At 42.8% G+C, this 21,715-nt stretch overlaps 1 protein-coding gene across 6 annotated transcripts in view; it reads right to left on the bottom strand.

The window, feature by feature from the left end:
- The window catches only part of tmem131l (transmembrane 131 like), a 167,015-nt gene that overhangs the window by 7,635 nt on the left and 137,665 nt on the right, over positions 1-21,715 (bottom strand). For 3 of the 6 annotated variants that reach the window (XM_078212869.1, XM_078212851.1, XM_078212879.1), the window contains 12 exons: positions 21,531-21,679; positions 19,286-19,428; positions 16,163-16,349; positions 14,247-14,432; positions 12,134-12,286; positions 11,253-11,848; positions 8,695-8,843; positions 7,528-7,646; positions 3,579-3,742; positions 3,005-3,199; positions 701-776; positions 486-616 (listed from right to left, as the gene is read on the bottom strand). In XM_078212869.1, the coding sequence (XP_078068995.1) occupies positions 486-616; positions 701-776; positions 3,005-3,199; positions 3,579-3,742; positions 7,528-7,646; positions 8,695-8,843; positions 11,253-11,848; positions 12,134-12,286; positions 14,247-14,432; positions 16,163-16,349; positions 19,286-19,428; positions 21,531-21,679 (2,248 nt within the window). The remainder of the gene's footprint in view (positions 1-485; positions 617-700; positions 777-3,004; positions 3,200-3,578; positions 3,743-7,527; positions 7,647-8,694; positions 8,844-11,252; positions 11,849-12,133; positions 12,287-14,246; positions 14,433-16,162; positions 16,350-19,285; positions 19,429-21,530; positions 21,680-21,715) is intronic. The other 3 variants (XM_078212840.1, XM_078212861.1, XM_078212888.1) reach the window with 1 other exon arrangement.

The following is a 21,715-nucleotide window of genomic DNA, read 5'->3' as shown; positions in this document are numbered from 1 at the left end:
AAAGGAGCCTACCATCTGAGACAGGCAGATGCTTCTGCCACCCAACAATAGACCTGCAAACATCACAGCAGATTAACTTTCAGAGTTAACAGGGCAGTAAGTCTGTTGATTCTATTTTGAGATGATGCTGCCTCATTTACATCCATTTCAGCAGGTTAAAATCAACTCCATGATCTACTGGCTGACCTTGCATGGTAATTTGTGCATTTCTTCAAAGGGATGGTATTTCCATACAGAACCAAGTTCTCATATATATAATTTAGAGACTAATATAATGTGTCAGTACTTGCTAAAATATTAGTGATGATGTAGATACAATGTAAATGCAGTACAATATACTTAACCTTAAAACTGTTTAATTTAATTTTCTCAAGGGTTAAATGCCATCAGATGCTTTTTTTCTTCTTCAGAAGACGAGAAGTATTTAATAACAATACACCATTCTAAATTACTGATTGCGTTCTAACCTACAATCTGCTTCTTACCTGGACTTTTCTTTAAACCTGCAGCGACTGCAGCAAAGGTAGGGCAATGGCTTTTATCTTGGAGAGTTGAGGCCTGTGGATCTCCTCTTAGGTGTACATTGTTACTGGATGATTGGCTGAAATGAACAAGCCTTTTACAAAATAGAAAGGAAATCTCAATTCTAATAGCATTTTATATTATGTGTTTTTTTAATAAAAGGGATATGTATTATTACCTTCTACTTCCTGGACTGTGATGTTCTTGTAAAGGTGGGCTATAAATTGGAGAAGCCTGCTGGAAAATCCTCTGCCCTAAAGCAAATGTTTAAAATTTTAAAACACAGTATATAAAGATGCACTTTTGGCTTAGTGATAAACTATATTAATTTCCAGATATGATTTTGCATTGTGTGTGTAAACTCAGGACCAATTGTATAAAGCATCAATAATACATGAGAATATCCCATGGTGCGTTAAGTTTAAGGTACTGAAGCAGGAAGGGAAAGATTAGTTGGTGTACCTGAAAGATCAAAAGAGATGCATTGCTGGAAGATTTTGGAAGGTGGAGGGAGACAATAAACCAAAGGATTTAAGAAGGGAATGCCAGAAATAGAGCCAAAGCAGGTGAAGGCGCTATCACCTGTCGTGAGGTAAAGTGGTCAAAGTGCACAGAAGGCTGGAGCCACAGGGATGAAACATTTGGAACATGATATAGGGCTGGAGGAAATTGCAAAGATAGACTGGGAGAAGTAATGGAGAGGTTTAATGACAAAGACTTTAAAGTTAATATCGTGAAATCCCTATACTTCAGAAGGAGTCCATTCAGCCCATTGAGTCAACACTGATTCTCTGACAGAGCATTCCACCCAAGCCCTATCCTTGTAACCACATGTATTTAACCCGCTAATCCTCTAACCTACACATCCTGGGACACTAAGGGACAATTTAGCAAGGCCAATGCACCCATATCAAAGAACCTGGGACCAATGTACCTCAATGGGATACATTATAAGGCCAGAGGGTTTTGGGAACAGGATAGGTCTCATATACAATGGTTCTGGACAAATCAGGGTTTAAAGAGGATAGAGGCCAGAACTGAGGATATTAGAGCAACAAATCTGGAGGGTACAGGTGTGGTTTCAGGCAGAAGGCAATGCTGTGGTACAGCAGTAACCATTCTAGTCATGCATAAGATGCAAGATCAAGCTCAGTCAGATCAAACAGAACATGGATTCAAATTCAGGACATGTAGGGAGGAGGATTGAGAGTGCAAGATATGTGGCAAAAAAGATGCTGTTGAGATGGAGATTTTGACTCTCCAGTGACATGTCCACTCCTATTAAGTTGTTTGTCTCCCCCTCTCTCCCTGCCCTATCTCAATTTGCTGGCCATTGGTGCAAGCATAATTTTGGACAGCAGGAAAGCCAACCACCACAACCAAAGGAAACAATCTCCGGAACTTGGATAAAGTTATAAATTTATTTATTAGTATCAATGGTAGGCTTACAGTAACATCATTACAGTGGTAATGTAAAAATCCCCTAGTCGCCACACTCTGGCGCCAGTTCAGCACACTGAGGGAGAATTTAGCATGGCCAATGCACTTAACCAGCACATCTTTCGGACTGTGTGAGGAAACCAGAGCACCCAGAGGAAACCCACACCGACACGGGGAGAACGTGCAAACTCCAGACAATGACCCAAGCCGGGAATCTTACCCGGGTCCCTGGCACTATGAGGCACAGTGGTAACCACTGTGCCACCCCATGGTGGCACAGCACCAGATAAATCATAGGGCGGAGCTTTCAGCAGCACTTTGTGATCTTGAAATATGCAGGTTTCTGGGGAAAGAATCAAAGGCAAGCAAGTCTAAACTTTCCTTATAGGAGCTGGAGAAACATTCCTGTTCCTACTGGCCCCACTAGACAAGTTTAAAAAAATCATATCTGATCAGGTTTCTTTTGGCCCCAGCTGTTCTTCCTGTTAACCTCATCTTCCAACTCATGATCCCAATGGAAGTGTAGTTAGGACCTGATTAAGACACTTGACCCCAATTTGCATATTTTAAAATATCCCAACACTGTTAGCTGGGTGGTCAGGCTGCCTGCTCAAGAGGGCAGTCTAAGACAGAAGAATGGCAGGGACATCATGGTATGTTGGCAGATAGGTTTCTGGATGATTTTCACTGACTGCCCACCCAGTTTCCATCAAGCAAATGGAGCTAAAGTCACCACGGATGCCTTCAGACCCAATCTCCGAACTGCATCACTGACTACACCAACATACCCAATTCCCCACAGTGATCATCTTTGGAAATGTCTTGATGAAGTGACTAGTGCCAAAGTGAGACTATTTTGAGTGGCTGGCCAATACTGATTAGGAACAAGATTAATACTGTCTAAACTCATTTCACAACTAAATAAACCTTCCACCATTTAGACTGGGTACCCTTTGAGCAGAGGTTTGATAAGCAAAAATTCACCATCTAATGCAATCTTGAATTATAATTTACAGATAAGACTTTATTTTGAAGTACTTACTCTGTGCAGCGGAGGGTGCAAAGTGCAATTTGGCATTGATACTTTGATCTTTTTCTCCCTCAGAACTGCTGCTGCTCCAACTCCCCCAGCTGTCACGGCTTGCTCTCACGCTATCTGAAGAACTGCCAGAATCAGAGCTGGATTCACCAGAACGTACTTTCCCGAATAACACCTTCCAGTTTGGACAACAATGCCCTAAACAAAGACCCAGCACAACACTTAAGCGATTGTCAACAAAATTTTAATTCATGAAGATTTAAAGCTTGCAGTGTTTCACATGGAGCAGGCTTAAAATTTAAAAATGTTCAGTCTGGTGAAACAATAGCCTACCTGTGCATATTAGGACATCTACAAGTTAAAGTTACTGCGATTAATATTTAAAGCTACATTGCTTAGATTAATTGTGCCATTACACTACAGATATAGGAATAGGAAATACCTCCAATTACAGTATTGACCTAATTGGATTCATCCCATTATAATATAGTGTGAGCTATTTCAACTTGGGCTAGCTGAGCACGCTAGGATTTCAAGAAAACAAGGCAAGAAAATGCAACCCAATCAGCATAGTTACCATTTTCTGCCTCTTTAAGATAAAATTCAGCTTTTGTATAGACGTTAGCATTTTCCTTTTTTCCATACTGCCACACCTTCCTGGATCGGTCTTGAATTCTATCCTCTTTTAGTCTACGATTGTAGTTCCTCTCATTGTGCACATCACCTGTCTGTTCAGTTGACCTAGCAAAACAGTCACAACTTTAGCCAGTTTTTAGCACAGCTTCTAACCACAAAGAAATTCTTTTTAAAAATGATTCTTCCTTTAAAGATTAGAAATGAAAAATCATTAATAGTCTATAATCCGCATACTATAGACTTCAGCCAGAGGTACAGATTTTGCAGGACATCAAGTAGGTGGTACCTCCACTGATTCAGGAGGCAGTCACACTAAGGTTAATTAGTAGTACAAATCTGGGTAGTAGTCAGGGTAAGCAGAGCATAAATCAGGTGAGGAGATCCCAGGTGCAATGCTGCAAGAGCCTCAGCCTTTGCTCTAATCCAACAGATTCACAGTTTTTGCTGCCTGGGCAGATGAGAGCTAAAATCTGCAGAGTGAATCAACAAAATAATCTGACACCATAGTATTGGAGGCTATTCAAGTGGGAAGGAATGTGGTGGTGGTGAGGACAGTATAGTCGAGGGTTGGCGGGAGGGAGTTGGGGGATTACTACCTAAGCCATGAGCAAATCGGCATTGTTAGAGTTTAAAGTGTGGCTCAAAGATTGCTGCAGGAAAAATGGGTTTCGATTCATGAGGCAATGGCATCAGTACTAAGGAAAGAGGGTGCTGTACAATTGGGATGCTCTTCACCCTAGTCGCACTGGGACCAATGTCCTAGTGAGGGCCTTAAGCCAAATAGTGATTGGGAGGGAGGGAGGGAGAAGATTCAAGTGAGGGGGGATTTGGAAAATCAGAGAAAGAACATGGCATTAGCGCAAGGTAACAATATGGATGATGGCAACCAGAGTGTGACAGAAGGGACAGGGCACACAAACATAAGAATGCACCTGCAAATATGGTCAGACTAGAAAAAAATGGCTTTAAACTGAGAGGGGGAGATGTCCATGCAACGGGTTGTGAATGTTCAGAATTCTCTACCCCAAGGAGTTGTCAACTGCCTAGAAATTGAGTACATTTAAGGCAGAGGTCAATAGAGTTTGGGTACACACACAACTAGGGGGTATGGAGATAGTGCAGGAAAGTGGAGTCAAGGTAGAAGGACCATGGTCCAAGGAAGGTCCAAAGAAGAACCATGGTCTTGTTGATTGATGAAGCAGCCCAAAGGGCTAAATGGTCTACCCCTGCACCTTTTGCAGATGTTCTTATGGATCTGATTTATTAAAAATGTATTAACAGAGTAAAAAGTATTGTTTCTTGTGCACTATACAGACAAAGCATACCGTTCATAGAGAAGGAAACGAGAGCATGCAGAACGTAGTGTTACAGTCATAACTAGGGTGTAGAGAAAGATCAACTTAATGCAAGGTAAGTCTATTCAAAAGTCTGACAGCAGCAGGGAAGAAGCTGTTCTCGAGTTGGTTGGTACGTGACCTCAGACTTTTGTATCTTTGCCCGATGGAAGAAGGTGGAAGAGAGAATGTCCAGGTTGCTGGCTGCTTTGCAGACGCAGCGGGAAATGTAGACAGAGTCAATGGATGGCAGGCTGGTTTGCGTGATGGATTGGACTACATTCATGACCTTTTGTAGTTACTTGCGGTCTTGGGCAGAGCAGGAGCCATACCAAGCTGTGATACAACCAGAAAGAATGCTTTCTATGGTGCCTCTGTAAAAGTTGGAGAGTCATAGCTGACATGCCAAATTTCCTTAGTCTTCTGAGAAAGTAGAGGCGTTGGTGGGCTTTCTTAACTATAGTGTCGGCATGGAGGGACCAGGACAGGTTGTTGGTGATCTGGACACCTAAAAACTCGACCTTTTCTTCTTCGTCCCCATTGATGTAGACAGGAGCAGGTTCTCCTTTATGCTTCCTGAAGTTGATGACAATCTCCTTCATTTTGTTGATATTGAGGGAGAGATTATTGTTGCCACACCAGTTCACCAGATTCTCTATCTCATTCCTGTACTCTGTCTCGTCATTGTTTGAGATCCGACCCACTGCGGTGGTGTCATCAGCAAACTTGAAAAGCGAATTGGAGGGGAATTTGGCCGCACAGTCATAGGCATCTAAGTATAGTAGGGGGCTGAGAACACAGCCTTATGGGACACCGATGGTGAGGATGATTGTGGAGGAGGTGTTGTTGCCTATCCTTACTGATTGTGGTCTGAGAGTTAGGAAGTTCAGGATCCAGTTGCAGAGGGAGGTGCCAAGGCCCAGGAGTTTGGAGAGGAGTTTCGTGGGAATAATGGTGTTGAAGGCCGAGCTGTAGTCAATAAATAGGAGTCTGACATAGGTGTCCTTGTTATCTAGTGTCTGGATAGCTATCTAGATAAGTAAAGGGATTTGAAAGTTCAAATAGATATTCCTCTGCAATTCTAGATTTCAGAAAAACGGACATAGAACAACATGGTAAAGAAGAATCAACTTACACAAAACAATAGTTAAGATACTAAAAGTAGTGTATTTCAGGCATCCTATGATGGAATTGACATTTAAGTTATGGAGCACATGCTGCAAAGATCTATTACCAAGTCAGAAATTTTAAGAGGTTTTTTTTTTAAATTATAAAGAGATTTCTTCATCAATAGAGAAAGAAATTTCATCTGGCTGACAAAGTAGTAATGAAGGGTCATCAATCTAAAATAGTCACTTAGCAAGGAGAGGAACTAGCAGCAATTTCTTGACACAGAAATTTTCTGATATAATAACTTGTCACAAGTGACTGAGACAGAAACCATTTCATGGAAAATTGAAGTAATATTTTAAACAGAGGAAGATGTGGAGAGAAAGCCTGAGCCAGACACATTAGGCCAAATAGACTTCTTCCATCTTGTAAATTTCTATGGTTTTAAAATTTGGCGCAGCTCTAGATATCTTCTCAAATTCAGTGGCATTAGGCACTCTTCTAAACAGTCCAAGTGTCTTGGTTTTAGGGGAGTTAACTTGCATGATCCTAATATTCACTTGGGCAATAATGTAACCTAGAATGCAAAAAATAGCATTCCATGTGTTCTGGACCAGCTGTGTGTCTTTCAAATGTATATTTCTTTAATCTCTCTGAAGCTGGATTGGACAAGCATCTGGTCATTCAAGTCATAACACAATTACGTTGTTTTATTCCACAGTAGGCAGAGAACATGATCAGATTCAGTGCCTTCATGAAATAATATAAAATGAGGTTGCTAAGTTTCCTAATGCAAGTCACCTTGCTTAAATGGATTTAGTCCTTTACATTCTCTGCAGAGAACAACATTAGCTCTTTGTTGCCAACAACCTGTCAACCTTCAAAATCTTCCTCAATACCTAACCCTGGGTGCTTTTATAGTCTGCCTTGTAACTAAAACTTGACTGTTCATATACTGTATTTTAGTTGTTAGAGCTCAATACTTGATCTCACCTCATCTCCAGGAGTTTGTCAGATGAGCTTCAATCAAATCATGACGATCACCCTCCCTTTGAAACTCACTCCTTCCAACGTTTAACAGGGACATCAGGAATATTCCATCTCCCACAGTGTGAATCATTGTTATCTATCCTGGATACCTTTGTGGCAACTCCCCTACTGTTTCCAATCTTTTGTTTGGAAGTATCAATAGTTAGCCTTTGTCCGCATTCTGAAAATATCTACAGTATGTGACCTACTCTCTTAAACCAGTGCCAATGTATTCTTAAAATATATTTTCTATATCTTTTCAGAGAAAGGTACGTTTAGAAAACGCAAAAACATGACAATCTATACCTTGACAGCATCCTGCTCTGTCTGTACACAATTAACAATATCTATGTCACCCATAAACATATTTACTTACATTATATCTTAAAAACACATCTTCAGAGATTTCATACTTACTGTACAGAAATATTCCTGTTTTTCCCACAAGGTTTTCTGCCTTTCCATTTATTACGAATTGCCAGTTCGCTTTTCTCCTGTTGTCTTTTCTGCTTAATATTGTCCGTTGATGACTTTTGCTGATAGGATTAAGTGTTTTAACCAGATTACATTGAGAAGTTTACTATAAAATGGTTTCAGCATTTTATGATTTATCAAAAACTCCCAAAATTGTGCCATTTTACTTTTGTATGGTTAATCCAGTTCACGGCCTTCAAAGTTATATTTCATCATGTTCTGTGTTATTAGTTAGTATGATGCGCCAGAGAAAAAGTATCTTTGCACAGTACTCAACAAAATTTCAATTCAGTATTAAAAATAAATGTAAAGTACACTAAAGGAACAGTGAGACTGCACAATGGGATAGTGTCACAATGTGTGGACCTGAAGCACTAGCAGTGCTCAGAAGCTGCACACATACCACTTACTGCAAAAGAGGAACAAATAGTCTTGCATTTATCATTATTTTTAACCTTAAAGAGTGACAAACTGCTTTAGTGAAATACTTTTGAAGTTTAGTCACTGTCATAGTACAGAAAGTAAGGTCCCAAAAGCAATAATGAAACGACCAGATCATTTGTTTTTTGGTGTTGGTTGAGACATAAATGTGGGCTAGAACATCTGGAGAACCCACCCCTCAAGTGCTGTGGGTTCTTTTATGTCTACGCGAAGGAGTAGACAAGAACTCAGTTTAATATCTCATACTAAAGGGAGCACTCATTGGACTGTCAACCTAGATTTTGTGTCAAATCTTTGGAACAGAACTGGAACCCACAACCTTCTGACGTGGGGCACATGTCATATCACTGAGTCAAGGCCAAAAGGTTCAATAAGGCTTCAACAATCAAGAGAAAGCATATAGTGTAATTGGAGCACCCAAGCAGCACAATGGGTGCTTCAGGAGAATTTGTGGCATGCCTTGCTGTTGGACCCACTCCTTAACATTACCTCTTTGGTCAAAGAATTCCTACTCCAGGGCTTCCAACACCCAACCCGACATTTCTTTTCTTAAAAGGTACATCGTTAGAGACAGTTGCAACCATGAAAAAGGTTAGAAACCAGAAAACATGCACCTAAAAATACTATTTTTTATGATTTATGCTTCTGTTCTGTACGAAATGTGTGTACCTCAATTGTGGACAGAGGCTGTGTTATAAAGGAAGGCAGTACATTTTGTAGGACTGGCACATGAGCCTTTTCTTGAAGTTCATGGGACAACTGCTCTTCTGTCTTCCGATTTTCACTGATCTTCTCCATTGTTCCTTGTTGTGGATTATCTGAGCATTAGAATTACAACATAAATTTTTTAAAAATTAACAAAATATCATTTCTATTTTTTAAATTTAAAGCTAGTTCTCTTCCCATTGCCTCCCTTCACACCAGGGTTTATTCACCACTCCTGAAAGAGCCATCATTCTCTTCTGGATATGAATCCACAAGAACCAATAGTTCTCCATTACCTCAGCTAAATAGTATTATTTACAACATAAAATTTCTAATAGATGGAGGGAATGTGAAAAAGGGTACATTGAAGCGTGGCTGTATCCAATCCTGTCCCCACTTATCACTTCATAAATCTCCAGATAGAAATCACTGAATAAACGGAACAGGAACCCCCCCCAATGATTTCCTTTCCCAAATTCAGAGACTCAAGTCCAGTGCAGAACCCACATCAGTGCTGGAGTTGAAATCAGTTACCTTAGCTGGGCCTCTGATGGAAATCTTTGTCGCTTCTTTGGACACGGGTGAGGTCCCTGAGGATTGGAGGATAGCGAATGTGGTCCCATTGTTTAAGAAGGGTAGCAGGGATAACCCAGGAAATTATAGGCCGGTGAGCTTGACGTCCGTGGTAAGGAAGTTGTTGGAGAGGATTCTTAGAGACAGGATGTATGTGCATTTAGAACGGAACAATCTCATTAGTGACAGACAGCATGGTTTTGTAAGGGGGAGATCGTGCCTTACAAATTTGGTGGAGTTTTTTGAAGAAGTGACAAAAACGGTTGATGAAGGAAGGGCCGTGGATGTCGTCTATATGGATTTCAGTAAGGCATTTGACAAAGTCCCACATGGCAGGTTGGTTAAGAAGGTTAAGGCTCATGGGATACAAGCAGAAGTGGCTAGATGGGTGGAGAACTGGCTTGGCCATAGGAGACAGAGGGTAGTGGTTGAAGGGTCTTTTTCCGGCTGGAGGTCTGTGACCAGTGGTGTTCCGCAGGGCTCTGTACTGGGACCTCTGCTATTTGTGATATATATAAATGATTTGGAAGAAGGTGTAACTGGTGTAATCAGCAACTTTGCGGATGACACGAAGATGGCTGGAATTGCGGATAGCGAAGAGCATTGTTGGGCAATACAGCAGGATATAGATAGGCTGGAAAATTGGGCGGAGAGGTGGCAGATGGAGTTTAATCCGGATAAATGCGAAGTGATGCATTTTGGAAGAAATAATGTAGGGAGGAGTTATACAATAAATGGCAGAGTCATCAGGAGTATAGAAACACAGAGGGACCTAGGTGTGCAAGTCCACAAATCCTTGAAGGTGGCAACACAGGTGGAGAAGGTGGTGAAGAAGGCATATGGTATGCTTGCCTTTATAGGACGGGGTATAGAGTATAAAAGCTGGAGTCTGATGATGCAGCTGTACAGAACGCTGGTTAGGCCACATTTGGAGTACTGCGTCCAGTTCTGGTCGCCGCACTACCAGAAGGATGTGGAGGCATTGGAGAGAGTGCAGAGAAGGTTTACCAGGATGTTGCCTGGTATGGAGGGTCTTAGCTATGAGGAGAGATTGGGTAGACTGGGGTTGTTCTCCTTGGAAAGACGGAGAATGAGGGGAGATCTAATAGAGGTATACAAGATTATGAAGGGTACAGATAGGGTGAACAGTGGGAAGCTTTTTCCCAGGTCGGAGGTGACGATTACGAGGGGTCACGGGCTCAAGCTGAGAGGGGCGAAGTATAACTCCGACATCAGAGGGACGTTTTTTACACAGAGGGTGGTGGGGGCCTGGAATGTGCTGCCAAGTAAGGTGGTGGAGGCAGGCACGCTGACATCGTTTAAGACTTACCTGGATAGTCACATGAGCAGCCTGGGAATGGTGGGATACAAACGATTGGTCTAGTTGGACCAAGGAGCGGCACAGGCTTGGAGGACCGAAGGGCCTGTTTTCCTGTGCTGTATTGTTCTTTGTTAGCACAGGGATTCAATTGAGCGACTTCCTCCTCTAATTTGGTGAGTTTAATTGCCCACAGGATAAATTGGAATGGAGCCATTATCTTGCATCTTTATATGGATCTGGCACAGCAACATGTTCTCAACTTATTTCTCAGGCATATGGATGCTGGTTAGAGTAGTGACCTTCTTTCTCCAGCTCAGTGCTATATAGAGCAAGTGTTTCTGGCCTGCTTTATTCTAAGGTAGGCACCAGTGTCAAACCAATTTAAAAGGAGCACCAAACAAAATCTGTAATCTCAGGCAATAGGTTTTGACTAGTAATTCATTTTAGTGTTCTTCTTGCAATAGCATCATAACTGGCTGACTATGCTACTGCCTTATAAAAACTATAATCTATCTATCCAACATATACTGGAACACAAACCTGAATCACTGTCAATTAAGAGATGATATTAAAACACCGCTGTTAGAATTATTTTCCATTCTGAATAATCCTTAAAGTATTATAATACCTTTACTAATGGATGAAGCGAATTGTGTTTCATTAGTCCTGAAGCTATCTTCTGACACCAGGTGATCATGGCTTTCATCTAGAGTATGTGCTTGGAAAGATCCGTAGTGATTCAATTCTTTAATATCAGGGGTAGGAGGCTCAGAGCTTCGTTCCTCTGACAGTACACAGATCACAAGTTCATTATCAGTAGTAGGCTCAGTTTCAAGAAAAAATGGCTTCATTTCACACTCTTGTACCATTTCCTCTATTTTTTCCAGATCCTCTCCTGCAAATGGTCCATAACTTTCATCATGTAGCTTCATATATGGAGGAATCTCAGTGTGAGGCTGCTGTTCCTTTGGACGATAAAATGGCACGCCACTGGTCTGCTGATATACTTCACTGGTCCCACAGGTAACGTTTGTAGATGTATTCAGTTTACTTTTGCTGTAGTATTTGAGCTTTCTTGTACAATGGTTTGAGTTAACAGGACTCCGCTTTGAGGTATTTTGGTTTCGTACTGAGGGCCCACTCATTGCTACAGCTCCTCTTCCTTTCCCCCGGTCTGACAAATTATTGCCTTCACTGTAAGCCTTACAGCCAGTTCTACTTAACCTGACAATAAAATAGAAACTATTAAAATTATACCATTGAGAATTTTAATGGATGTTGTATTAACAAAGTTTGTTTTTAATGAATGTAAATTATTGACTTGCTTGTGGTTAATTAAACATCATTATTTCTAGTGTATATGTACTACTTGAGACTTAGTTAAGTGTGTATTTTCAACATGATCACTGATGTGAACCAAATGGGCAAACAAAACAAGAACCACTGCAAAAGCAATGCACTTTTCTGGAGCAACTATTTGTTGAAAATGTGTTATTACTGAAAGCTTACTTGTAAGTTGTGGAACCAAGTGTGTTAATGGAGGTTCGATCCTGTTGGAGCAGCAGGGAGGTGTGGCACAGTCTTGATCTAGATTGACTAAATTCTGTCAAAATGTAGTGAGCACGTTGATAGGCCATTATGATGACGCAAAACAGCAGCAAACTACAAAACAAAAATTTGCGAATGATTTCGCCAGCTCATTGAGAAGAATAGAACAATAAATCAAAAATTTGCAATTTAGAGATAATACATTACTATGAAACCAGCAAAATCTAGAATATTTTAGTGGGGAATTGCAAATTAAATCAGAGAGGACAATGCAATGTTCGAGGGAACATTTTAGAGCCCAGCTGGTTTTACTTTCCACTCAGGCCCACACAGGAATTTCAAACACCGTGTACAATGGGCACCTCATGCACTACCATCTGTTTTACCCTCAGAATATCTAATGAGCACATAAGTTCAACAAAAATGCTGCTGTCATTCCATTTCTTAAAAGAACAGTACAAAGATTCACTCGTTTAAAGTTAAGTCATAGCTTGAATAGGACCCATTTCCTTTACGACATAAAATAGCAGCTCAAATCATAAGCTAGGAGCCAAGGAACCTCGACACAAATAGGAAGCCCTCCTTAAGTTTCTGTTTACATTGGAGATCAGAATGAAAAGAAAACTTGTAGATTGGATGAAAATAAACTCTTAAAAACAGTTACCAAAGACTTTTGGCAAGTTGTGGCACACTTTCAGCAAGATACCTTCTTGAGGTATCAGGGGCTCCCTGAGCCAGGAAGTGGCTTTAAAGACCGAGGCTGGAAATTTACAGAACTTTCGATGGCATGCTTGGAGATGGGAAGGCTGGCCAAGTGGCAACTCTTGAGGGGAGGCCACCGTCCTTAACTGAAGACAGACCTGGCGGCAGCAAATTCCAGCCCTGGGTCCCACGGCCTAAAGTTGGGTCACCACCCAACCACCCTTCGGTCCTGACGGCTGAACCCCTGCCACCTGTGAAAAGTCCCAGCCCAAACTAGGGAGGCGTTGGCCTGGTGGCATTATTGCTAGATTATTAATCCAGAAACTCAGCTAATGTTCTGGGGAATCTAGGTTCAAATCCCGCCATGGCAGATGGTGGATTTTGAATTCAATAAAAAATAAATCTGGAATTAAAAATCTACTGATGATCATGAAACCATTGTCAATTGTTGGAAAAACCCAACTGGTTCATTAATGTCCTTTAGGGAAGGAAATCTGCTGTCTGGACTACATGCGACTCCAGAGCCACAACAATGTGGCTGACTCTCAACTGCCCCTGGGCAACTAGGGATGGGCAAAAAGTGCTGGCCAGCCAGCAACGCCCATGTCCCATGAGTGAGGGCGGCACGGTGGCACAGTGATTAGCACTGCTGCCTCACAGGACCCGGGTTTGATTCCCAGCTTGGGTCACTGTCTGTGTGGAGTTTGCACGTTCTCCCCGTGTCTGTGTGGGTTTCCTCCGGGTGCTCTGGTTTCCTCCCACAGTCCAAAAGATGTGCGGGTCAGGTGGATTGGCCATGCTAAATTATCCCTTCGTGTCAGGGGGACTAGCTAGGGTAAATGCATAGGGTTATGGGGATAGGGCCTGGGTGGGATTGTGGTCGGTGCAGGCTCGATGGGCTGAATAGCCTCCTTCTGCACTGTAGGATTCTATGATTCTATGAATAAAAAAAAAGCAAAAACAATGTGTGCCCTGATGTTTATGAATCCTGGCATGAGAGATTTGGGACAGGACTGGAAAGCAATCTATCAGTACAAATAATTCCTGAAATAAATGGCTACAATGGGAAAATCCTCTTTAATTAGAAATGTGAATTCTTAAATCTATCAATTTTTCCACAAGAGAAAAAAACAAGGTGGCAAGACTCAGGTAATCAACATACAAAGTCGACACTTGGACTCCAGCCAGAAGCTTAATTTAGTATCTAAATACAAATACAGGACGGCAAATTAACTTATTGGCTACTTTAAACAAGTTTGCTTTGCAACAGCACAGGTAAGAAACAATTACACAAAACAACAACATCACAATAACTGTTGCCATATTAAAACTGTACTTTAAGAATATGTAAGTTTCTTGTTAAATTTCTGACCAGCTAAACAGGCAGACGATCATCCAGAATGGCTGCTCCCAACTCAGCGCTGGCACCAAGTCCGCACAAAGAGGTAACAGGTGATGTGGAAGAGTCACATTCAGAGTGAACTGAAATTGCAAGCCCCTTGCAGTTAAAAGTTGTAATTCACGGATCACCCAGGAAGTGGTAAAATCTGGTGTAAACCTGGACAGGGAAGAGAGGAGAGAGAAATTTAGTCATATAAAGCAACATGACCAAACTGAACAAGTTTAATCTGAAAAATAACAGTGGGTCTATATGTGGGACTAAATACTACACCACAGATACAGCCCACCTAACTCATTCATCTTTCACCATCTTTTAAAAATTACTTTTTTTCATTTGAAAAGATAGGCACTCAACCTGCTCCCTAGATTACTATTAGAGGTCTCACAACACCAGGTTAAAGTCCACCAGGTTTATTTGGTAACTCGAGCTTTTGGAGCACTGCTCCTGCATCACTCACCTGATGAAGGAGCAGTGCTCCTAAAGCTTGTGCTATCAAATAAACCTGTTGGACTTTAACCTGGTGTTTAGAGACTTCTGACTGTGCCCACCCCAGTCCAACACTGGCATCTCCACATCATAGATCACTATTAATACCTCCTGTCAGCAACTAGAGTACAGGACATAAATGTAAGTCAGGAAAAGTAATGGTCCTCAAAACGACCTCCAAGGGATCCACTCTATACTTCCTCGATCCAGTCCAAAACACAACTATTCACCACTACTTTCAGTTTCTGGTCACTCAGCCAACTTTGCATCACGCTGCCAATTCATTCGTTGGGCTGCAACTTTGTTGGCAAGCTTATTATGTGGAACTTGTCTTTAAGAAGCTCACATCAACTGCATTACACTCACCAACCTTCTGTGGGCAGTATTGAATGACATTGGGGTTTGGCAGGAGCCCAGGGTCATCTCTTTTAGAGAAGGGTCACCAACTTAAGTGCCACTCATGCACTTAACTGGACAGCCAGCCAGGACAAGGGTTGGCTCTCAACAGGACCCACCTTCCTGAAGCCAGTTAGACACCAAAGTGTCTACCCAGAGTACTTAAGGAAGTGGCCTGAGAAACAGTGGACGCATTGGTGGTCATTTTGCAAGATTCTATAGACTCTGGAACAGTTCCTACAGATTGGAGAGTAGCTAATGTAACCCCACTATCATGAAATATGCACTGAGTTCAGAATTTCTCTACATTTTAAATCAATTTGTACTGCGTAAGCTGCAAGATGAATTGGGTGAGGCTATGATAGATGCCGCTATGAATGCAGGTACTTTCTCTTAAGCCTACAGCACCCGAGAACCAGAAATCTGAGATGGGGGACATTTATACCATTAGTCTGAGATAGATTCAAAATGTTATTTGCAGAATTAGAAAAGGCAATTTCAACTAACTGACAATCTAATCCAGTTTTCTGACATTTGAAATGTCTTGGCAGCAACAGGCAGTTGTATTGCTGATCACTAACTGGGTACTTCAGTCACTTAAAACAGTGTCAAAGTGAGTTACTTAGCATGCTATTTAAACACAGTGGTAAACACTCCCTAATTCACAGTTTGCTGACTTCTGCTACTATCACCTGAAGCTAAGGTCAAGTGTAGTTTTGTTGTCCTGCACTTGTTTGAAGTCATGAGGTTACACAGAGGCTTCATTTGAAGCAATTTTTTAAAGCAGCATCTAGGCCTTTTGGCAAATGAGATCAAGCCTTGGAGGAGGTGCAATCAGCTTGGATCATGTAGATCAAGCCCAAGACAGGAAGCGGCCAGCCCGTCTTGTCAGCTTGAATCTGGAATGTCTCACTTGCTGAGACTTTGAATTGGACTTTGATTGGATTGAATTGGATATAAACAAAAAAAAATGCAAATCCCATTTGTTCATTATTTGTACTTACACAATGCTGATCTCATGTGAAGAATTAGCTTCCAGTACGAATGATTCACATTTTAGAATCTGAAACCCAAATCCTTGACATTTGTATCCATTAATGCTCATCGAAATCACTGTGACTTTCAGTGGTCCAATGTTTTCAATCTTAAAATTCTTTCTGATGGTCAAGTTGAGTTCACTTCCTTTTGACTCTGAAATCAAGAGAATTTAGTAACTACAGTATTCTCAGATATCTGACAATCACCACCAAATGACATTCGAGAAGCTCAGGTCAATACTGGTCTGCCAAAACCAAGATGGAAGCCATTTGAGCTTCTATGACATCTGTTAAGAGTTGTCATGAGAGACTAAGTGATAGTGGGCACGCTGATGTTCAGTGTTGAATAAAAAGGCCTCTGTGTTCTCCATAAAGCCTCGATGGGTTGTAGCAGAACTGCTCCATGTTCCTTGAACATGGCAAAAGCCCACTACAAGGGAACCTAGTGTATCAAGCCTCTCCTGTTATACGCCCATCAAATTTCATTGGCATGGGTCTATGAAATGAGCATCCAAGTCTTAGCTATAGCTCAATGGTAGCACTCCTAAATGGGAAGGTTGTAGGTTCAGGTCTCATTATAGAGAACTAGAATCATGGATTCCTACAGTGCAGAAGGAGGCCATTCGACTCCCCAAAAGAGCATCTTACACAGGCCCACCCCTGCCCTATCCATGTAATCCCATGCATTTATCCTGCTAATCTTAATATCTTGGGACACTAAGGGGTAATTTAGCATAACCAATCCACCTAACCTGCACATCTTTGGACTGTGCGAGGAAACTGGAGCAGCTGGAGGAAACCCATGTAGATAGTCACCCAAGACTGGAAATGAACCCGGGTCCCTGGCTCGGAGAGGCAGCAGTGCTAACCGTTATGCCAACTGGGAACAGAGTTTATATTTCTCATCGCTGTTACCACTGCTCCTTCTGGGCTCCCAGCCTGCTCCACCAGCAATCCATAAACATTTAGCATTACTTCTTTGCTTTTGTATTCTGTGCTTCTATTAATAAAGCCAAGGATCCTATATCTTTTTAAAATAAGCTTCCTTTCAATTTATTCTGCTATCTGCAAAGGGTTGTGTACCTACAGCTCCAGGTGTCTGTTCCTGCACCCTTCCCCCTTTAAAACTGCACCATTTGTTTATATGGGCTCTTCTTATGCTTCCTCCCAAATGAATCACTTCACGCATCTCTGCATTAAATTTTATCTGATTTGTGCCTGTGAATTCAACCAGTCTATACCCGCTTGAACTTTGTTACCATCCTCCTCATTATTTAATGCATTTCTGAATTTTAGGTCATCTGCAAACTTTTAAATTATGCTGTCTACCCAAGTCCAGATCATTAACAGACATCAAAGGGCAGCTGCCCTAGTAACAATTCTTGGGAACACCAACATACAATTCCCTCTCGTTTAAAAAGCAACCATTCATCACTATTCTACCATGTATCCCTTTGCTAATTTTGTATCCATGCTCCCACTATCCTTTTTATTTCGCGAACAAGTCAAATCTGTGGTATTTTGTCACTTTTTGAAAGTCAATATAAACAACATCAACTCTTTTTGTTCAAAGAACACAAGCTCACTCAATTTAGTCAAGCATAATTTGCCTTTAATAAATCAGTGCTGACTTTCATATATTAACCTAGACTTATTCCAAATGCCAATTTGCGCAGGTTAGGTGGATAGCTGTCTCTAAAAGTTTCCCCACGACCACAATTGGTCTTACTGGCCTGTAGTAATACATGCATGCATCCATCTTCCTTTTTTTTAAAGAAACATGAGATTGGCAATCCTTCTGTCGTTCAATTGGCCCATAACATTGGAAGACTATGACCAAGGCCTTCACAATTTCTACTTGAGTGGATAATCTAAGAGTGCTGTATTGTTGGAGATGCTGTCTTTCAGGTGAGGCATTAAACAAAGGCCTACTGGTGCCAGACAACTTGTCTTGACACACTTCTTGAAGCACTTCCTTCCTCCTGCTGAAGTTTTTAACATTTATTTATTAGTGTTGCAAGTAAGCTTACATTAACACTGCAATGAAGTTACTGTGAAAATCCTGTAGTCACCACATTCCGGCACCTGTTCGGGTACACGGAGGGAGAATTTAGCATAGCCAATGCACCCAACTAGCATGTCTTTTGGATTGTGGGAGAAAACCAGAGCACCCAGGGGAAACCCGCACAGACACAGAGAGAACATGCAAACTTCGCACAGTGACCCAAACTGGAAATTGAACCCGGATCCTTGGCACTGTGAGGCAGCAGTTCTAACCATTGTGCCACTGTACCTCCACAACCAGACCTCCAAAGAAGTCACCTAAAATTGGGGCAATGGTGAGGAGTGGGTGGGGGGGGGGTTCATTTATGCATTTCTTCTATCTGCCATTTGCACTCTACAATCAAGTAAAGGCAAAGTCTATCTTCTTTTTCTGAGATGCACAATGCTTTTAAATGGCATCGATGCCCGATTTATGACTAACCAATCAACTGCTAATGAATAGCAGCTCGTCTAATCTCAATCAGAGCATGTGGAGCCATGGAACAAGTCACAAAATGGTAGCAAGCTGGCTACAAAACGGAATACAGCAGGGGTTACTCAGTTATGAATCAATGAAACCAGCTGATTTCAAGCTTTCCTACATAGTCAACATTCGGCAAATACTGATACACACCATGTAAACACTGACAGTTCTACAGACCTCCTCTCAGCTATAACTTCCAATAGATAGTATCAACTATCAGAAGATAAAAAGAGCCATCACAACAGAAAGTCCAAGGACCCAGTTTGAAGCTTTGGGACATGGAGAAATCCAAGTTTGAATAAATAGACTGCAACTGAAACAAGCCCTAACAAGCGTTGCTCGGCTTATGAAAGAAAAGCATTCAGAGAATATGTCAGAGTATTTTGGTTGAAACTGCACAAGCTTCACTGTTGAATTATACTAATAATGCAGGAAGCTATAACAGGCTAACAGATTTCAAAAAGGCAACTTTTATGACATCAGGATGAGTAACCGAACAATAATTGGCAACATTTGGCTCTGCTTACTCGAAACTAGTTTTAACTTTTGCTTCAGATACCTACTGCCTCTACATTCCATTAGTGTGGATTCCGGCACCTTAAATCGCAGTGAGCCCGCTGCTCCGGGCAGCTTTCCTCCCACTTTCAGGACTTCATTAGCCCCAAAACCTTCCACCGTCAGCACATCAAGTACAGTAAGGTTGTTCCTTTAAAGATAAATAGTATGATCTCATGTAGGTAGCAATTTTAAATCGTTCAAAATAAAAACCAAATGTTTGCATCATACAAATAGAAAAACTCTAAAAACCATTGTTTAATTCAGGAACTGACACCAAGGGCCCAATTTTACCATCAAGTTGCGCCCGTTTTCGGGCGTGAAAATTTGATAAAGTCGGGCGTGAGGCGAGTAGCGCGATCCATGCTCGCCTCTGCGTCGGTTCCCCCACTACCAAGGCCTGAAAATGGCTTTCTGGTGGGGGTGGGGGGGTGTGTCAGATGGCTCTCTGGTGGGGGGGAGTGGAAGGGAGGCAGCTCAAATGGCTCTGACTCAGATCGGTGGGGGGGGGGGAAGAAGAGGGATGGTGATTGGTCTGGGTGGCAGGGGGATAAGGGGGTCAGTTATGTTGTGGGGTGGGGCAATGTCTGTGGGGGCCGGGGGGAGGCAGTATCTGGCCTGGGAGCAATGTGGCAGGGAAGCTTTTCTCTGTCTTTTTTTTTTACTGCGCATGTGCAGTTGAAGGCGCCGATCGGAGCTGCAGAGTTTCGGGCGCGATAAGTCCCGCCCACAGGCTTCTGCAGCGCAATTCGGAATCGCTGATATTTTTTCAGGCAGAATGCGTATGGGGGCACCTGAGAACGGGTCCAAAAGTCAGATCTGAAACACTCCCAGTTTCTAGTCCGCCCAGCACTTGGAATCAAAATTGTGATTAAGTGTTAAGAAAAGTTAGAGCAAAATGGAATCTGTGGCCGTGATTCTTCCAAAAGCACTGAATTGCGGGAAAACTGTTCTAGATCCCGACTGCTTTGTCAGTTCAGCTTCTCACCCGAATCGCCCCACTCTGTGCACTACAGAGGTCCCAGTTGTGAATATCAGATCAGGGGGGAGCGGGGGGTGTGGGGGCCTATTCGCGCCCGAGTCTGACAGTTCTGGGGCTCTGCATGCGCAGTGGCTCCGATCTGTCAGACTCTCCGGTTGCAGGCCAGCTCAATCGCTGGCCAGCCTGGGACCCCCGCAGTGCTGCCCCTCCAACCCCCTTCACGGCCCAATCATGGCCCCCACAACAACTTCCAAGCCAGGCCAGCCCTGACCCACAGCCCCCCCCTCCACCGGTCCTGGAGTGCCCCGATTTACAGCCCACCCACCCCCTACCACCCAAGCAGCGGTGGTTCCCCTGCCCGACCTCCCCCCCCCACCCCTCCCAATCGCTGCCCCTCCCTCCATCCCAGACTGATCCTGTCTGCAGTGACAGCAGGACCTCCCCCCCCCCCCCCCGCCCCAACCCCACTGATTGCCCCGAGGGCTTGTCCACAAAAGGCCTGTCCCCTTGGCACTGCCCAATGCCTAGTGGGCAGTGCCAAGGTGCCCCCTGGGCATGGGTACTTTGTCCCTTGGACAGTGCAAGGGGGCACAGGCTGGCACTGCCAGGGTGCCCATGCCCAGGGGCCACTACCCCCCCCCACCGCCCGACTTCCTGGGGGGCCCCGATTGCCCCCCCCCCTTCATTTCGGCAGGGTCTCCCGCTAGTTCCTCAAACGTGGGGAGCTAGTCTGAATCCCACCAGAATGAAGTATTCCTGGCAGGGTGGGAAATTCAATCAGGACTGGTAAGTTCCCGATAAATATGTTTTCAATGTAATTAAAGTACATTCAAAACAGATTCAAATTACTTACCTGCCTTCCCGCCGGTTTCCAGCGTGGTCTGACCGGTGACTGTTCACCGGCTCTGGGAGATGCGCTTGCGTCCCCGGCGCATGTGCAAATCCCAGAACAAGGCCGGCGACGCGCATCTCCCACCCTGACCCGCCAGAAAAGTTGCGGGTTGTGATGGGAGAATCGCGACCTGTATTTCCACTCAGTTCGTCTAGCAGCTCCATCATGTGTGGTTCCGCTGATAGAATACAATTCTAACCGGCATTTTATACTCTCTAAATTGAGCAACCTATTGCAAACTTATCCACACCATAACACATTAGAAAGAGATAGACTTACAGTATGGTGCAATGTAGTGTTACCATGGATACTTAAAGCATCTGCAGTAATTCACTCAAAATTAGGTATTCAGTTTCTTTTTCGATAGGATAAATTTTACCTTATCAATATGAGCGATGTCACTAGACTGTGGCTTACTGGTGTGAACTCAACACCAATCTTCCTCATTTCTCGAGGCTGTAAAGTCAACCGAAGAATCCCAGCACTTGGACTGTTGCTGAATTCCATCTGTTTGTAACTCTCTGTGCACTATTTTATTACAAACATCACAAAATTACTTTTTTC

This window comes from Mustelus asterias, chromosome 1 (genome assembly GCF_964213995.1).
Source record: "Mustelus asterias chromosome 1, sMusAst1.hap1.1, whole genome shotgun sequence".
In the NCBI taxonomy this organism is placed as follows: Eukaryota; Metazoa; Chordata; class Chondrichthyes; order Carcharhiniformes; family Triakidae; genus Mustelus; species Mustelus asterias.
The sequence above is the reverse complement of the archived record's forward strand: the minus strand, read 5'-3'. Positions and strand labels throughout refer to the sequence as shown.